Here is a 17,754-nt window from a genome sequence, read left to right as displayed (position 1 = left end):
TTATATAAGCGCTACCTAGTATGTTATTGTACTTTATAATATTTCCGGTTAAATAATATAACATAACCGATCTAAATTTTAACCGGTCACTTGTTTAATCGGTCACGCCGTATATTAACCGTTTTTTAGGCACCGCACCGCAGAACTACCCGATATACAACACGTCAACAATTAAGCATATATATAAATATCACATCAATAATATGTGTAGACTATTATTCAATAATGATTTTCATCCAATAGGGATTATTTTAACAAAAAATTAAAACATTGGGCTAAAATGATCGAAAAAAGAATGGGCTAAAATGATCATTTATCGAAATATTGGGGGGCTAAGTTTGGCATTATACCATTGAAAAATATAATTTATGAATTTTAGCGTAGTGGAGAGACTAAAACTATAATTGGACGGTTGTTTTTATCATCACTTCCCCCTCGGAAATATCGCATCTTGGCTTACAAAAAACGCCGATTCCGTACATTTTCTTATCATCTATTGTTCCTCGGCTCAAAGTTTTTGTTTCAGTCTCTCTACTGGACTTTTGCTAAACGACATCGTTCTTTGTTATCCTCCGATCTCCATCAATGGCGAAAGAACCAGTTCGTGTACTCGTTACTGGAGCTGCAGGTACTGTAATGGTTCCATCAGTCAGATCCTTTACTTAAACATTTCTCGTTTGAAATCTAATCTTCAGATCTAGTGATATTTATTCGATGAATCTGGTCTCCGTTTTCCAGACCTAGCTAATCATGATCTGAACTTCAACTGTTTGTAGATGTTTCGGTTGCCCTGATTATTGTTCGATTTAGAAAATAATGATCTAGAATTAGGATTTCACTGAAAAGTATTTTTGATTTTCCTTGGATCTATGCTTAGTAGCTCAAAGTAGTGACTGTAGAAGTTTATATGGTAAATGATGGAAGAAGTGCTTTAAAAATTTGAATTTCATGCTAGTGTGAAAAATAAATATGTTGGCTTGCTAAGATCATAAGCAAACAAACAGACAATTAAATAAATAAATAGAAAGTGTATTGTACATGTTCCGTAATGATCTATTCGTTTTATTCATGATTGAAAGTAGTAGAGGAATCTGCTATGTTTTGAATCGACGTTAAAGAGCTAGTACATGGGAGTTGAACTGGATTTGAACGTATGGGAATATGACTCTTCAAGGATTCTCCAGATGCATGAAAACTTAGAAAAAAATAGAACTGTGCTGGACACATACATGTATCGGTTACTCACCCCCTAGTATGAGCTACTTATCTTGGACTTACTGTTCTCTTTTTATTTTCTCCAAAATGGTTTACTGAAAATTTGTTGTTATTGTTGTTGTGTTTGCAGGACAAATTGGGTATGCACTTGTACCCATGATCGCTAGGGGAATCATGTTGGGTGCTGACCAGCCTGTGATCCTTCACATGCTCGATATCCCACCTGCAGCAGAGGCTTTAAATGGTGTCAAAATGGAGTTGGTGGATGCTGCATTTCCTCTTCTAAAAGGTATTTTTGTTCATCATCATCTATCATGTTGTTTAAGTTTTGAATGTTGTTGTCGAGCTGTATTTAAAATTCTACTGAATTTGTATGAATATACCTTTTGTTGTTTTGGTCAGGAGTTGTTGCTACAACCGATGTTGTTGAGGCATGCACTGGAGTCAATGTTGCTGTCATGGTTGGTGGTTTCCCAAGGAAGGAAGGAATGGAAAGGAAAGATGTGATGTCGAAGAATGTCTCTATTTACAAGTCTCAGGCGTCTGCCTTGGAACTGCATGCAGCTCCAAACTGCAAGGTGAGAGAAATAATGTTTCAACATTAAATTTCTAGTATTTTGGTCACATGTGAAATGAAAAATCCCAGTTTATGTTTTTAACTCTAGTTGCACAAAATATTCGAAAGAAGTCCTAATTTTTTCTTCTTCACACCTATATAGATTGGGGCAATATAATTTGCTGAAATTATGAAGCTGTGTTTTGAAACCTTCAAAGTGTCTGTACTGTATTTTGTGTTTTGTTACTGATTTGGCAGGAATGGACAACAATTTTCTCTTAACTCTTATAACTTAAAATTGTAGTAAATGAGCTACTTTGCTTTCTATCAATTTATGAGCATACATATCCTTTCATGGGACCTTGGAGGTTCTTTGCTGGCACTGTAAAGGCAAAATTCGTGGAATAATATTTCATATTCTGTTTGACGTTACATGCTTTCGTGTATTTAATGTTTGTTTCAGGTTCTTGTTGTTGCTAACCCTGCCAACACCAACGCCTTAATCCTGAAGGAATTTGCACCTTCAATTCCTGCAAAGAACATTACCTGTTTGACAAGGTTGGATCATAACAGGGCATTAGGTCAAATCTCGGAGAGACTAAATGTCCAAGTTTCTGTTGTTAAGAATGTGATTATTTGGGGTAATCATTCATCAACTCAATATCCTGATGTCCATCATGCAACTGTTGGAGACAAGCCTGTTCGTGAGCTTGTTAAGGATGATGAATGGTAAGTAGAGTAATACTAAAAGAGTCGATTATCTGATGGAACAGATATTCGAACCGAGATTTTTGAGACCTCATTTTGAAATTACTGATTCATTGTAGGTTGAATGGAGAATTCATCACCACCGTCCAGCAGCGTGGTGCTGCAATCATCAAGGCTAGGAAACTCTCAAGTGCACTATCTGCTGCTAGTGCTGCTTGTGATCACATACGTGATTGGGTCCTTGGAACTCCTGAGGTTGGCAATATTGGTTAATCGGTCCTTTTTCTAATGATATTTGATAAGGTCACTGTCTGATTTCCCCCCGGCTTTGTTTTGTTGTACTGGTAGGGCACATTTGTTTCTATGGGGGTCTGCTCTGATGGATCATACAATGTACCAGCTGGGGTCATTTATTCCTTCCCTGTTACTTGTAAGAATGGAGAATGGACAATTGTCCAAGGTAAGAAATACAACAAAATATGATCCCAGTATCTCTGTGACTTGTGGCTAGTTTTATGCCGGCATGTGTTAAACTAATATGAATGCGGATCCCATGCTCGTTACCGAAGTGCTGCCACTTTTGTTGAAATCTTATCGTAGCTATACTTTCTAATCTCTACATCAATTTCTTAGGAAGTTTGGAGATTTACCAATACCATGTGCATCAGCAGCTTCTCTCTCTTGCTCAATTGCGAGTTTCTTTCCTCATTTATTTTTTTGAAATTTGTCTTAGGGCTGGCTATTGATGAATTCTCGAGGAAGAAGTTGGACTTGACCGGAGCAGAGCTCGTTGAGGAGAAGGAATTGGCATACTCGTGCCTCTCATGAATGCATTGGTCATTTCTAGAATGTGTTTGAAAGAGGAGTGTCTAGCTGCAGTTTTGAATAAAAAGCAATTCTATATGAACTGTTAATGATCGGTAAGTTACATCCCCGGGTTGATCTTCGTCGTGCATGTTACTTGATAATGGATATTTTGGATCTTATATTTGGTAATCCCGGATTTTAGCTTCGATTTAAATGGGATAAGCAGTTTATGTTACTGCGAATACCTGGAGTTTTGTGTTTGTATTTACTTCAGATGCGATATTCATATTTAGATAAATAATGGGAATGGAAAGGGACAGGTCGTGCTTGACTTGTCTCCCCGTCTATTTTGTCATGCATGTTAAAATTTGAAAATCACTGCCAGTGCCATCGCCTTCACGGATACTGAATACATTCGCGATTGTCTCGTCACTGTGATATTTATTAGTTTAATAATTTATAAATAGCTTTAAGGGTTATTTTTTCTCTTATAGTCCAAATCAGCAATAATTAATTTGATCCTTGAACTTTTGATTTATATCAATTTCACTCTTTGGTCTTCATCAGCTGTTAGTTGCTCAATTTTAACTACGTAAGCATTCAATCTAGTTCAGGAGTCATTTTTATAACTTAAACTTTACTTGAAGTTATTTTTTTGGAATCGCTTTATTTGAGTTTATGTTTAAATTTATTCATAAATATTTATAATGTTATAGTATTATTTCATTATGATTTAAACAGTTTTCTATAATTAGTCAAAGAATTCGACTTAAATTGGAAAATCAATTGATTTGCTAAAAAATTTGAGTTATTCAAGTTATATTTAACTATAATTTTATTTTATTTTTTTAGTCCAATCAAATCAACAAGTGTTTTTTTAGCATCAAGTGGAGTTAAAAAATTTAGTCTTTTCAAATCGAGTTTCATTAACGCCTAATTTTAGTGTGAAAGTAGATAACTGTCAAAAACAGATTTTAACGGTTGTGTTAGTTAAAAGGTGAAATTGAGGTAATTCAAAGAGTTTAACAATTAAATTGATGAAATAAAAAACGAGGGATAACATTGTTGATTTAAGGGGATGAGTAAAATTACTTGTTAAGTTCTAATTTTAATGTGCATTTGATAATCATTTAGTCCAAAAAGGAAAAGACAAAACATCTCAAAATATGGTACGCCAATGGCATCAAATACCAGGTCTAAAAGATACAATTGAAGCTAAACTGAGAATTTACATATATAATTCTATGTCATTACAAAGAACATAATACAATCAAGATACAGGAAACTAGAAATTATACAATACTTGTACATAATACATGAAACTTTCTAAATTTGCTACATTCTTCAATATGCAATACAAACCACCCTATTGACTACCTAAGACTAAATAAATATTAAGAATTCCCCTCAATTGTTACAACATTTTAAGTAGCTATTTAACCTATCTCAAGCTCATATCGGGATCATCTTCATCATCGAAATCTTGTTCACTCGATGGCCTGGTTCTCTTTCCGTCCCTTGCCGATGAGGCGGTTCTTCCCTTCTTCGGTTTACCTCTGAAAGAATAAAATAAAAGATCCATGTTATGAATAGATAAGTAAAAAGTTTCACTTGGGTAATGCCAACTCACTGGCCATTGGCAGCTATGCCTCCACCCTTAGACCGGTCGGATCTTCCATCTGCAACAGAGAGGATGCCAAATCAAAGGGCGTCTAAAAATAGGGTTAAGATTAGTATAGTAATGAACAAAGTTTACCATCCTGTCGAACTCCGAGTTCTTCAGCCTGGAACATAAAGAAGCAAAGTGAACAAAGCAGTCTTTGTTAAATATGAATAACTAATCTCAACTATATGTACTTTTGAGACACAGTCAGGCCATGACCGGTTTTGCGCAATTTATTTCTGCTGAAACAAATGGAAGTTGCAGCACAGTTGCACAATCATGGTGAAACAGGAGAAATGCAATATTAAGTGGTTCTAAAGATGAGCACCAACAGTACAGACTTTACGTTTCGTAACTCGGTTAAATGCTTTCATGTTATAATATGATCATTGATGCCTACAAGCGGTTCAAAGAAGCATATTACTGGGAAAAAACACTACTTTATTCTTCAATTTTAATCAAGTGCTGAAGGAAACCTAACACAAAACTTCAGCTAACCATCTCAACATGCATTGATGTTATCATATTAGGATTCAGGACAAAATTCTCATGTCTCACTATGAAATAAACATAATATCCAACTACTTAATATCATCACATGTGAATGTGGTGATGAATCAAAGATGCTATTTAGGAAGTCGATAGTTCCAACACCTGGTTTCAATTCTCTTTAACATGAATAAACATTTTAAATCATACCAAAACATATTAGCCTTCGTAAGCTCAATACAGAGTGGTTGCTACCTAATCTGTTAGAAATCTTATTCGAAACTCCATTTTTGGGATCACCAAGACATTAAGCCCAAGTAAATATTCATAATTTTTTTTATTAACTCCAACCATCTAACACTGAATTCACAAGTCAAGTGTTGCATATATCCATGATAAAGAGCTACAAAGTGGTAAAAGAACAGTTATGTATCGACACCGAAGCTTATTCATCTCATACCGCTGGTGACGTGACTGATGACAAAGAAAACAATCTATCTTCAGGCTGAAACTTCCTAGATCTCTTCAAGCTGCATAGAAAAAAAAATTGACATGAATTTTGTGTCACAAAAGGCCGAACATGAAGTACTTGAATAACCAGCAGTATTCAGTATAAGTCTCAATTACAGACATGAATATGTGGTTTGTATTCCATTTATGTACTACTTTGAATCCTACTATGTTAATTGCGGGTTCGGATATGATTAATTGTAAACTAAGCTAACAGGGAAATATGTAACAAATTCTCATTCATTTTCTATGAAACAAAAAGTTCTCAGTAAAGAATTTTTATTCATACAGATGATGATAATTTGCATACAGCCAGAAATTTAGAAACTGCAAACTGGGAATTCAATGATTGAAAAAAAAATCAGATATAAAATTACCAGCAATTGATAAGAATATCATATGGGTAAAGAGAATAGTTACTTTGAAGTGTTCTTGGATGAAGAAAGAAACCCTTCGAATCCTTTCAAAACATGCCCGAAATGGCTCGAATCTTGTAAATAATTAGTCTCTAACTCATAAACCTGCAAAAAAATATAAATTAAATTAATTAATTTAAGTTTAATTGCGAAATTCCTCAAATTTGTAACTTCTTTACTAAAATATAAACATAAAAGAAAGCAAAAATTTCAAGGGCAAAGCAGGAAAAATAAAACCTGTTTTTCGATATTGCGAAGGTCGTCTTGAAGCTTTTCTCTTTTGTTCACGAGAGAAGAAAGTATGGCGGCCGGATTCCCCGAACTTTTGTGCCCTAACGACATTTTATGTTTGGAGGAGAAAAGCTTTTTCCGTTTGGATCTCGGGAAACAGTAGAGAAAGTTGATTTTTTTTTTGACATTATGTTTAATAGTTTTTCATGATAAATTTGGGTAAAATGACCTTACAGATCTCTTTTAATTTAATTTTTTTAAATTGGTCCCTTGTGGAGGTAAACATTCTTTCCATGATAAGTTTTGAAGTTCAGGAAGAACGTTTTCAAGGTTGAATAAGTTGTTCGACATAATGACGATGGAGGGCATTGCTTTTCTCTTGTGGAGTTACTGCAGCTCTGCATCAAGGTCTTGAATTTGAAGACATTTTGGAAAAATATTTATGGTTTTGATTGTTGATCGAACCGAGGGATCATGAGACTAGAAAATGTTAAATTGAAAGTTAGGTTTGATCTCGTTTCGGAATCGCAACAATTGTTTCGAAGTTGATGATTGTAGAATTTAAAAGATAAATTGATAGCAACCTACAAAGTTATCTATCAATTTATCTACCATTTAATGTTGATGACGATAGGTTTATACTCGAAAAGAAAAAAAATTATGTTAGAAGACGAATTTCTAAAATCTTTAAGAGATTGTGAACTGAGTGGATCCATCATCCGTGGGATGCACCTCTCACTGTGCTTAAAGCTGCTGCAGGTGTGGAGTTGGGGTTAAACTATCCGAAACCCGTCATAGAGGCATCTGAGAGAAGCAGCTGCAAAATCTGCAACTTCTGATTGGATGAATAGAGAAGTTTTCGATAATCCTGATGGTATCGAAACCTCTGCCATCCCGAAAGTTGTCGTTCTATGGGAAACGTCTTCATGTCCAACGTATTCGTCTAATGATCAAAGATTCAATGGGCGCCATCGTTTTGAGTTGACGACTGTAAGATTCGATAGATAAACTGATAAATAACCTGTAAAGTTGTTTATCAGTTTATCTAGCCTTAAATGTTGATAACGGGGTTTTGAATTGGATGAGTTCACGTTGTTGAATTTTTCGGATTAAATAAGAACATTCGGAATCTGGATTTGGAAGTACTATATTACAGTTGCGGCTACGATTTGAGGTGTCACGACGACCATGAAAAATGTTACCGTGCGGATCTCAATTTAATACTATGCTAAGAAATGGCAATCACAAGAACACCATGAAATTAACTTGAAAGAAAAATTTAACGAAAATTTATCAAGAACTTTAAGCAAAGTCCAAACATCAAATGGTTAAGACACATAATTCATACCAATTAACGAGAGGTTAAAAGGCTTGATTCTTCTGATACCATCATTGCTACCCAGATTTCGTTTCGGTTCCATTTTATTCATCACCTTCCCCAGAAATCTCTTCCAGTGATTTTCCTTTGGTTTCAGACATCAAATGTGAACAACAATCCCAGAAAGTTGACGAAACCCAGAATTATAAGTCATTTCTTCACTCCAATGGCATCTGCAGCATACAGAAACCCAAATGCGCCAACCATAGCCGCTGCCTTGCCCGATGCAGCCGATATTCCGTGGCATGTCAATCTCAATCTTGCTGGGAAAATCTCAGCAGGGACTACGAATGTGGTCGCGTTCGGTCCAAAATTCATGAAAAAGAACGTTAACGAGTACATGACAACGAATCCGATCAGGTTGTCGGGTAGAGTCCAATGATGATATGGGATTGCCAATGCAAACATGAACAGGGTCATGAAGAAAAATCCCATCAGTTGGATCTTGAATCTTACGACATTGTCGATCAATGCGACGGTGAACCATTATCCCGAAACAGTGCTGCATAGTGCAATGAGTTTTTGAGCTCTTTTCAATGGCAGTCATGGTGTTTGCCTTTTGAAATCAACCAATGGCACTAAAGATGTCCTTTTGGAACAGATTTTGACTGTAGAAGACAATGTCTAGCAAGAACCAAGTGCTGGTAGTACCGAGTAAGTGAAGTCCGTGTCGACGAAGAAACCGTGCTGAGAACAACCCAAATTCATTCACTTTGTTCTATTCTAGTTTCTCCGGTTCGGATTCCAAATCAACCTGAAGAACTTTCGACATATCTGCTGCAGCCTGTTACACATTCTTGGCGACCAAGGCAGTGTAACGAGCGGTTTCGGGCATTTTCATCCGCCAGTAATACGTGAGCAAAGCCGGGACTGCTCTGAACATCATGATAATCATAATCAGCCTGGGGTACAGTCGATGCATCCACTGCATAAGTTGGTGCAGGGTAATAGGACTTAACTGCTGCCGAAACTATATTCGCAGCCAACCCTCCGGTCAAAATCCCAAAGCCCTGCATTGCGAAAACCGCAGCAAGGAAAGCACCACGAGTCTTTTTGTTTGCGTACTCCGACATGATCGTAGCGGAAAGAGGATAATAGCTGCCGATACCAAAACCGAAAGAAGCAAAGGGTAGTCATAGCGGATTTCACGTCATGGCCCATGAGCAATAGGGTCAAGCCATACACACGCATTCGTCCCATCTTATCACCGAGCCAACCGAAAAAGAGCTGCCCCGCAAGGGTACCGCAGAACACAACACCATTGACGGCAGCCGAGACGTTGGACGGAAGAGTTCCAGGGGCCGAAACACCTTCCTTGTGATAATATATGCGACCAAGCAGTTTGCTGACCAGAGAAATGCAAAACAGGTCATATGCATCAGTGGGATTCCTGTGAAATGATACCACTGTGTTTTGGCTGCATCAAGTGCACTAAGAACTTGCAATCGATCCTCTGCCATCACTACAATAAATAAATCAGAAAATAAAAAATGTATAAAAATAAGAGTTTAAGAGACGATATTCAATAAGTTTGAAGTTCGAATCTCAATACCTTAACCACAAGAAGCATAGTGTTCAATACATAGATCCGTTTAACTAGTTGTGTATCGAATAATAATTTTTTTTTATAAAAAAATAGATCTTTTAAGATTATATGATGATTTCAAAATATAAAAAAGATAAAAATCTATCCTTTTATCCCCAGATTCAAAACATAGTAGATATTTATTGGATCAAGATATAAAAAAAGATAAAAATCTTTACATTTGATTTCAAAGTATAAAAAGGATAAAAATCTATCATTTGGTACAAAGAATCATTGAATTAAAATTGTAATTATTAATATCATTAAATTATATCAGGGAGAAAATGACACAATGATGACAATGTGTCAAATTATGATTCAAAATACAAAAAATAATTAGTTTCACATGGGTTCATGTATTACTCCGAATGGCAAGAAAAAATGCAGAAAACGAGCTTAAATACAAAGATGAAAAGAAGAGGGCAGGGGAGATTATTTCGAATACGGATATGTGTCTAATACGAGTAATTGCAGAAACTATAGGAAAGAAAAGATTTTTGAATGTACCCTGATTCTAGACGGAAGTGTAGGAGACTTGCTCGAAGTCGATATCCCGATCCCGAATTTCGGTTTCTTATCTGCAGGCTTCAGTATTTGGAATGACCACATTAATGTTTCATCCACACTCATCACGGCTGCAGTATTGTCTAGCTCTCCACAGTAATTCGGTGCTGCAAATATCGTTACAAGTTGCCTATCGGCGAAGAACTGGTATCCCTCATCGACGACCTGAAAGCAAATGTATAGATTCAATTTTAAAACGACATAAAAGAACCCGAGGCGGAGACTATAACCATTTGTACCAAATGATTCCATGAAAACTGCATACGAACCTGGTGTGCACGGCATATTAGATCAAGATCAAGCCTCTTGAGACAATCGATCACCCTATCAGCACCAAATATGTACGACACTCCCCTATCATCAGGCCCCCAGCCTTGAATGTCTTTACTAGGATCAGACCATAGGAGGTCACGTAGTAAAACGGATTTAGGGACATCGATAGGCCGCTTTAACTTTCTAATATTGTCTAAATTATGGAGCTCCGGCGACAGTCCCCCATGCTTTAACTTCTTCCTTCTTTGGGGTAACCATGAATGTGCATCGGTGAACAGTATCCACGGCTTATTTGACGAGTGCAAACGAAAGTTCAATGTCTGATTACACTTTCCATAGCCGGATGTTGAACGTTCATTTGCACTCGTCATAGAAGCCATACCGTAGAAACAGTTCACCGATGCGCATTGTGGTTACCCTGAAGAAGAAAGAAGTTCTCCGGATACTTGATCTTGTATTAGAGGAGAAGGCATATCGTTTCGAGGCTTTGCTTTCCCCGGTCGATGTAATCCCCTAAGAATAAGTAATTGGCACGCGGAGGGAAGCCTCCGTTTTTGAAAAGCCTCAGGAGATCCGAGTATGGCCATGAATGTCTCCTGCAGCCACCATTTTAAGACTTGGTTCAATTGGTTCATCATGCAGTTGCATCAGGTATAAGACCAGACCCAAGTTTTAAACATCAAATTTCAAGATTTCGAAACTTAAACAAAGAACTGAGAAGATCAAACATTTCACAAGATTTACAAGTATTCAAATCTTCATCACAACATCCCAAATCTGGATTTAAAAGATCAACATGTTGTGTTTTTGAACATATCAATCAGTTCAACAAACAGGTCACAGGGTATCAAATTCAGAATGTTTTCCGTGACAAAACACACCAAAAACAAGTACTTTTCCAAGTTCAAACACATAAACAGAAAGCAACCCACTTCAAGAAGAATCAAACTTTAAACATGAAGGAAAAGAAAATGCCACAGATCTTGATAGGAGCTTCAAGCTCTAACAAAATGGGCTGTATCAAGAAGATATCTTTAGAAACAAGACAAAGCTGTCTTATTTCGGATTCAGAATGCTGGACTTGCTTTCCTGGTTTCCCTCTAACTTCAAATAACCTGTTGATTTACCATCAAGAACCCTTGTTTCCATAGTCTCTCAAAACAAGACGAAGAAGAAGAAGAAGAAGAAGGGATAAATGATAAATCAACAGGTTACTTGAAGTTAGAGGGAAACCAGGGAAGCAAGTCCAGCATGCTATGATTTAAGAAGGGATAAATCAACAGGTTACTTGTTTCTGATTTTTAGTAACCTGCTGATTATTTAAAAGCGAAGAGAAGGGATAAAGAAACAAATAAGGCTTCCATTTCACCACCTATATGCTATGATTTTCTTTTCAAAGTGAAAGATAATATAATGGTCGTTACTCGTTATTGGTGCAGAAAAGAATGGTCGGTTCTTGGTTCTTTGAATTAAAAAGAAGCCATGGGAATATGTTCTTCAAGTTCTTTCCTTTTTCTTTGAAAAGAAAAATCATGGAAAAGAATGACAAGAAGAACAATGAGAGAGGCTACATAAAGAAACGATGGACTTTCGAAAACAAAAAGAAAAACCAGACAAAGCAAAAGAGTGTATAAGGTAGGTGAAGAAATGGACCCCCGCAAAAATAATGCAGCAGATGAAATAAAATGACGGGAAATTACGATGTTAAATGAGTTATATTATTTAATTCATTTAGATATAATTATCGTTCCAATTGAATATATGATAGGTTTATTATGGGGGTGATTTTTTAACTCGGTTTGCTCCATTCATAATATCAGAATTCGATCGGTTTTACTTCCGAGATCTGGTGTCTCATCAAATTAAACCAATTAATTATTTAAAATTTTATTGAAATTAAATCTCTTCTTCAAATATAATTGTGATAGTTGAAGCTGCCCACATGTTTAGCATGTCTTATTAATTCTTTCTTTATTTATGTATTTATTTTTAAGAACGATTTCATTTTAAGTCCATGCGTGCATAATCTTTACCTAATTAAGATTCATTTGTGTGAATTGTGGTCTAGAATTGTTCAACTTAACATTAATTAATTTGGTTTGAGCATAAAGTAACTTCAATTAAAGTACTGATTTTTAATACAAAGAATTCAAAACCATTCAACTTATTTATATATAATATGAGTTTTATTATACTCTCTTTATCTTATTTAATAATTTCACCAATTAAATTGGTGTTGTAATAACCTATACCCATTATGTTATAAGATGATTCTGGTGTATCTTATTGAGTCACCGAAACGATTATTACTTTATTTAATTTTTTAATTAAAAATGTAAAATCATTGATAAATCTCAAATATTAAATCGACGATGACTCTAAAATATTTTTACAAAATCAAAATTCTATTATATAAAGTGTAAATCAAAATAAGCTCACAATATAAACAAAATACATACTAAATACATACAAGGGTCTTATGAATATATATGTCCACTAAAGTACTCGAATATTGTGTACTCTGATGTGGATGCTGAAAATCTCACAGTGACGTGCCCCATAAACTACTATGGTTTACTAACCTACGAAAGGAAATATCCAAATGTTGAGCTTTATAAATTCAATAGTATACTAGTAATCTAATGTATATCATGAACTACATTAACATAAGCATTCCAAGATAAAACACTCAAATTCGATTATTCATCAAAACTCAACAAAAACAATTATTCACTTTAATGAACAAGTTTTCCACCTTGAGAACATATTCTCCATTTCTTCTACAAAACCCCTTAAATAGATATTCTTCAACAATGATTGCCAACTGAATCTAAACCTTCTCCAAACTTGGATTTAGTCTTCACATCGGTAGGAAAATCATAAGTGCTAATTTTGCATATAACTTTTTCATTACAAGCAATATCATGCACAAAATCATTCCGATCGTCAATGATAGTTCTATCTTTTCCGTTATACTCACATAACTGAATTTTCTTATTCTCGAATATGTTATACCCACAAAAATGAACTCTCTTTTTCTTTTCAAATATGTTATGCCCAATAAATATAACACTTTTATGCTCTCAAAACTGTTATGCCCACGGTTGTTTTTTACAACACATAATCCTCCTTTGTCATGAGGGAAAAAATAACAGTTCATCTTCTATAATCTTTGAACTATGCAGATATAAAACTTGACAGTCTTTCTCTACCCTTTCATCAGAATAAGAGAACTCTTAGAAATTTTTGTACCTCTACCTTCCACAACGTTAGTATGATGTTATGATCCAACAACGAAATTTCATACTTCAAAGACATCATTACCGTGATTGATTCAAACAATATGAACACTCTGGTACCGTTTTGTTAGAAGATAACGACATGCATAATGATCGCCCAATAAAATAGACACCAAAGCTTTACGTGAAAAACCTTTTCGGGAAAAATAACGGGCAGAAGATGAGAAAATTCATTAATGTCAAGAGAAGAAGAACACAATAGGAGCTCTCATGAACAACCTAATCACTAATCTTAATCCTTAATATACTTGATTACAATAAAACTATATAAAGTACAAATCTACTTTAATAAAGTTTTCTACTTCTATCAGACTAAGTTTATTACTTTCCCAAATTTATATATTAATTAAGTTATGTCACTTTGAATTCGAGTCAAACTATAACATAATGAATTATTAAATTTATTAATTTCATTTAACTTTAATAAAACTCTATCGTTTTTCCTTAATTGATTTAGGAAGAGACTCTATCTTTTTCTAACCTATAGGATCGATAAAAGAGAATTCAAAACCACTCAACTAATTTATATATAATATGAGTTAATCAATATGCTCCCTTGTCCTCTCTATAATTAGCCATATGAATGATGGTTTGTATCTTCATTAATTTCAATATTATTATAAAGTAAACCTTTTACATACTTTATATTGGTGCATATGTAACCCTTTTAAGTTTCCAACAATAATCAATTTCATCCATTTGTTCATTTACGTCTCTATTTATAATATATTTGATTAAGTTAATGTCACTTGTTAATCAAGTGTTAAACTAGTTGAAAATTAATAAAAATGTACCCATTCTACATAAAAAAAAATGATATTATTTTAAAATGTTTTTATTTCTTTCATATTTTTTTTAAATAAACAAATAAAAACCATTAATTAAGATTCAAACACATGTATATTCAAAACTAAAATTCCAAAACCCATTTAAACAAAAGGCCTCAATGGACCATTGTAACCAAATATGAAGGTTTGAACAAGTCTACTTCTCAACCTGAAATTCAACAGATCTTTAAAAAAATAATCAGATTGAAAACATTAAAATAAAAGCCCAACTGTCGCCTTTCTTCAAAGCTCAAATAAACCCCAAAATTAAATTAAAAGACCCAAATGAAAGTTGGTGTCTACCATGACCGAGGTCTTGTTTCCATGCCCAAAATTTTCAAACTTTAAAAAAATTAAATTAATCATTTTAAAACAAAATTAATAAATAATCAAACTTTAAAAAATTCTTAACCGTAAACTGATCTAATAAAAAATTAACCGATCAATTAATCTAACTAAACTTCAGTTCAATCGATTGATTCGACTAAAATCAACGATGAATACCCCTACCTAAATTGACACTATTTCATTTAGGAAAAGAAGATAATTGTTTGGTACATGGGCTGACAATAAGGCTCCTTTACCACTATAAAAGGGCACTTCTCATTGCACCATGGAAAGCAAAAGAGCTCAATGATGTCTATATAAATAAATCCTGTCTCCATGAACCTGCATGCCATTTTAGGTAAACCAAACCTTGGTAATATTTTGTAAGTCCATTTAATATTACATTTTACTAGATTAAATAACTGGATGAAGATGAGCACGGTTGAATTTAATTTGATTGTTACTATTGTTGGTATAATATATAAGAGGACATAATATCAAATACGTTTAAACATTTAATATCATTCAATTTATAGATGAAGAGAGATTTAGGTAGTATATATATTATATCATAAGGTTAAAAAAAGGATGGAAATGAGAGTGGCTGTTCAAGCTTAAACCTCCAATGTTGACAATTTTGTTCTCACAAATTCATTTCAACAACTACCCCAAAGCTAATTGTCTTCCATAAAGAAAACCGGCATTTTGGAAATGTTAGGCATGCACTTACATACGTGGAATGTGTAATATTTCTTAAAAGTTCATATGAGGCATGCACTTACATACGTGGAATGTGTAATATTTCTTAAAAGTTTATATGAGGCATGCAGTAACATACGTGGAATGCGTAATATTTCTTAAAAGTTCATATGATTTAACATAAAGAAAATACTATTGACGACTTTAAGTTGTGAATTCATTCATATTGAAGTGATAAAATAATAAAAATAAATAAGTTATTGAAAAAGTTCTTTATTAATTAGGTTAAATAGTATTTTGATGTTTAAAGTTATAATATAATGGGAAACCGCTTACCCTGGTTTACGGGCCTCCCAATGTGAAGCCACCACCTACTTATGAACCCCATGTACATGGACAGTACAGATCGAGGGGTTTTGGTACAATTGCATCTTTTAGAAATTTTTAATAATTTTTAATATTTTCTATTGATTATCTAATTTTGTATCCCTGAAATTTTATAACTTTGCATCTTTTAAATTTTAGTATAACATCCTAAATTCACATCTTTAATATAAAATTTTTACGTCCGTCCCTAACTTGTCCATAAACTAATGAAGAAAGAGAAGTATGAGCCTAAGACAACAGTACATGAATCTCCCATGAAACCACTTACATAGTTAGAGATAAATCAAAGATGCCAGCAGAATGGTCCTTCTAAAATTTTAAATTATCGTATAATTTAAATGATTTTCTCAACGAGGATACCGATAGTTGTACTTGTTGGATTGCCTATTCTATAATTCTATATCTTCTCGTTTCTAAATGAGAATACCCTGAATTCAACATATATTCCATATGTGCCAACTGAAGGTTTATTTGTCATAATTTTTCCACTTGTATTGTCACCCATGTGCATGCCATTTAGGTCATCGAGGATGGCTCCATGTGAACATAACGTTTCTTCTTATGTTCCACTACATGGAGAAATAGTATACGACAGATAAATTGGCTTGGCATAACACAATAATCTACGGCAATGGCTTTCCATTTTTCATTCATGTCTAAGGATATAGATACATAATATGATCTTCTAATAACCTTTTTAAATAAATAAAAAATAAAATTTAAAATATATGTGTTTAACACTTTTTTTTGATTAATCTAGGGTAAATAGAATGTAGTATTTGTTCAAAGATAACTCTCAACCTCTTAATATTGAACACTCACATCCCTAATATCTATGGTACACGAATTTGAATCTTAAAGGAATAACAACAATTCTTTTATTTCACTTGTTCGTCCCGTGTTTGACGCATAAATGCATGGGATAGCGATACACAAATTCGAATTACGTAGATGATGACAGCTGCAATGACACTTGGAAATGAGCGTGGTAGTTGATAATTTTACACCTCCATTTTTTACAATTTTGTACCTACAATTTCATTTCAACAATTAATCCAAAATTATTGTCTTATCGAAAAAGAAAAACATCCCATGAACCGTACTTTCTCTTCTTCTTATTCATGTGTTTTACATTCACTCGTACGAATGATTGTATTTAAAGTATGTAATAAATTTTAAAACTAATCTAATAAACCTAGAACTTATAACTTAAAATAATATAAGAGGACAAAAATAAATAACTTGATTTGATCAAATATACTTACTCAAATATAAATGTAATTAATATCACTTTGATCAATATTAATAATAAATATCTATTAAAAAAGTCAAAAGTACGAAATACCGACAGTAATAATATATTGCTGTCAGCCTATCACCATTAAAATCGTTTTCTTTTCTTTACTTCTAGAGAACCGACAAGTTGAAAGAGATTATGTCTTTCCATGCATGGAGATTTGGTTGGTTGAAACTATTTTATTTGGATTAATCCTTGAGCCGCCTGAATCCATGTGACTTTTCTTAAAGTGCTCATTTTTTCATACAATTAGTTATACCAAATCAAATAATAATAACAATCAAATTATACCAAATTATAACATATTAAACAAAAATTAGAGGAAATTTATTATTTAAATGGATATATTATACTAAATTATGATATGTTAAACGAAAATAGAGAAAATTTATTATTTAAATAGATATTTAAAGGATTAAATTTATTCTTAATATTATATAAAATTATAATATGTAGATCAAAACAGGCTCTATTAAGGACTAAACAGATAATAATTAAAATGTTAGGCGTTGAAAATATAATT

General features: G+C 33.7%; 2 protein-coding genes and 1 pseudogene across 2 annotated transcripts; 1 reads left to right on the top strand and 2 right to left on the bottom strand.

Annotated features, from left to right (window-relative positions):
• Nucleotides 1-442: 442 nt before the first annotated feature.
• LOC120218296 (malate dehydrogenase 2, cytoplasmic-like) lies at nt 443-3,554 on the top strand. The gene is made up of 7 exons (XM_039215278.1): nt 443-628; nt 1,346-1,504; nt 1,618-1,793; nt 2,235-2,500; nt 2,599-2,734; nt 2,828-2,939; nt 3,213-3,554. The coding sequence occupies exons 1-7, from the start codon at nt 586-588 to the stop codon at nt 3,305-3,307; spliced, it is 987 nt and encodes a 328-aa protein (XP_039071209.1). The 5' UTR covers nt 443-585; the 3' UTR covers nt 3,308-3,554.
• A 1,170-nt stretch (nt 3,555-4,724) lies between these two features.
• Nucleotides 4,725-6,761, bottom strand: LOC120218298 (chromatin modification-related protein MEAF6). The gene is made up of 6 exons (XM_039215284.1): nt 6,602-6,761; nt 6,369-6,469; nt 5,899-5,968; nt 5,043-5,070; nt 4,917-4,965; nt 4,725-4,842 (listed from the first exon to the last, which is right to left on the bottom strand). Exons 1-6 carry the CDS (start codon nt 6,704-6,706, stop codon nt 4,728-4,730), a joined length of 468 nt encoding a protein of 155 aa, XP_039071215.1. The 5' UTR covers nt 6,707-6,761; the 3' UTR covers nt 4,725-4,727.
• A 1,104-nt stretch (nt 6,762-7,865) lies between these two features.
• On the bottom strand, nt 7,866-9,439 carry LOC120218295 (annotated as a pseudogene).
• Nucleotides 9,440-17,754: the final 8,315 nt, after the last annotated feature.

This window comes from Hibiscus syriacus, unplaced genomic scaffold, assembly GCF_006381635.1.
Source record: "Hibiscus syriacus cultivar Baekdansim isolate YM2019G1 unplaced genomic scaffold, ASM638163v2 tig00110195_pilon, whole genome shotgun sequence".
NCBI classification, from domain to species: Eukaryota; Viridiplantae; Streptophyta; class Magnoliopsida; order Malvales; family Malvaceae; genus Hibiscus; species Hibiscus syriacus.
Note: the sequence above shows the minus strand (reverse complement) of the source record. Positions and strands in the feature narration are given on the sequence as shown.

What these genes read in the sequence shown, in the direction of transcription:
- LOC120218298 (XM_039215284.1), bottom strand. Translation starts at nt 6,706, where the DNA reads ATGTCGTTAGGGCACAAAAGTTCGGGGAATCCGGCCGCCATACTTTCT. An exon ending in TTCGCAATATCGAAAAACAG is followed by an intron (nt 6,470 to 6,601) that starts GTTTTATTTTTC and finishes ATTTTTTTGCAG; the next exon opens with GTTTATGAGTTAGAGACTAA. An exon ending in GGCATAGCTGCCAATGGCCA is followed by an intron (nt 4,843 to 4,916) that starts GTGAGTTGGCAT and finishes TTATTCTTTCAG; the next exon opens with AGGTAAACCGAAGAAGGGAA.
- LOC120218296 (XM_039215278.1), top strand. Translation starts at nt 586, where the DNA reads ATGGCGAAAGAACCAGTTCGTGTACTCGTTACTGGAGCTGCAG. An exon ending in TGCATTTCCTCTTCTAAAAG is followed by an intron (nt 1,505 to 1,617) that starts GTATTTTTGTTC and finishes TGTTTTGGTCAG; the next exon opens with GAGTTGTTGCTACAACCGAT. An exon ending in GGGTCCTTGGAACTCCTGAG is followed by an intron (nt 2,735 to 2,827) that starts GTTGGCAATATT and finishes TTGTACTGGTAG; the next exon opens with GGCACATTTGTTTCTATGGG.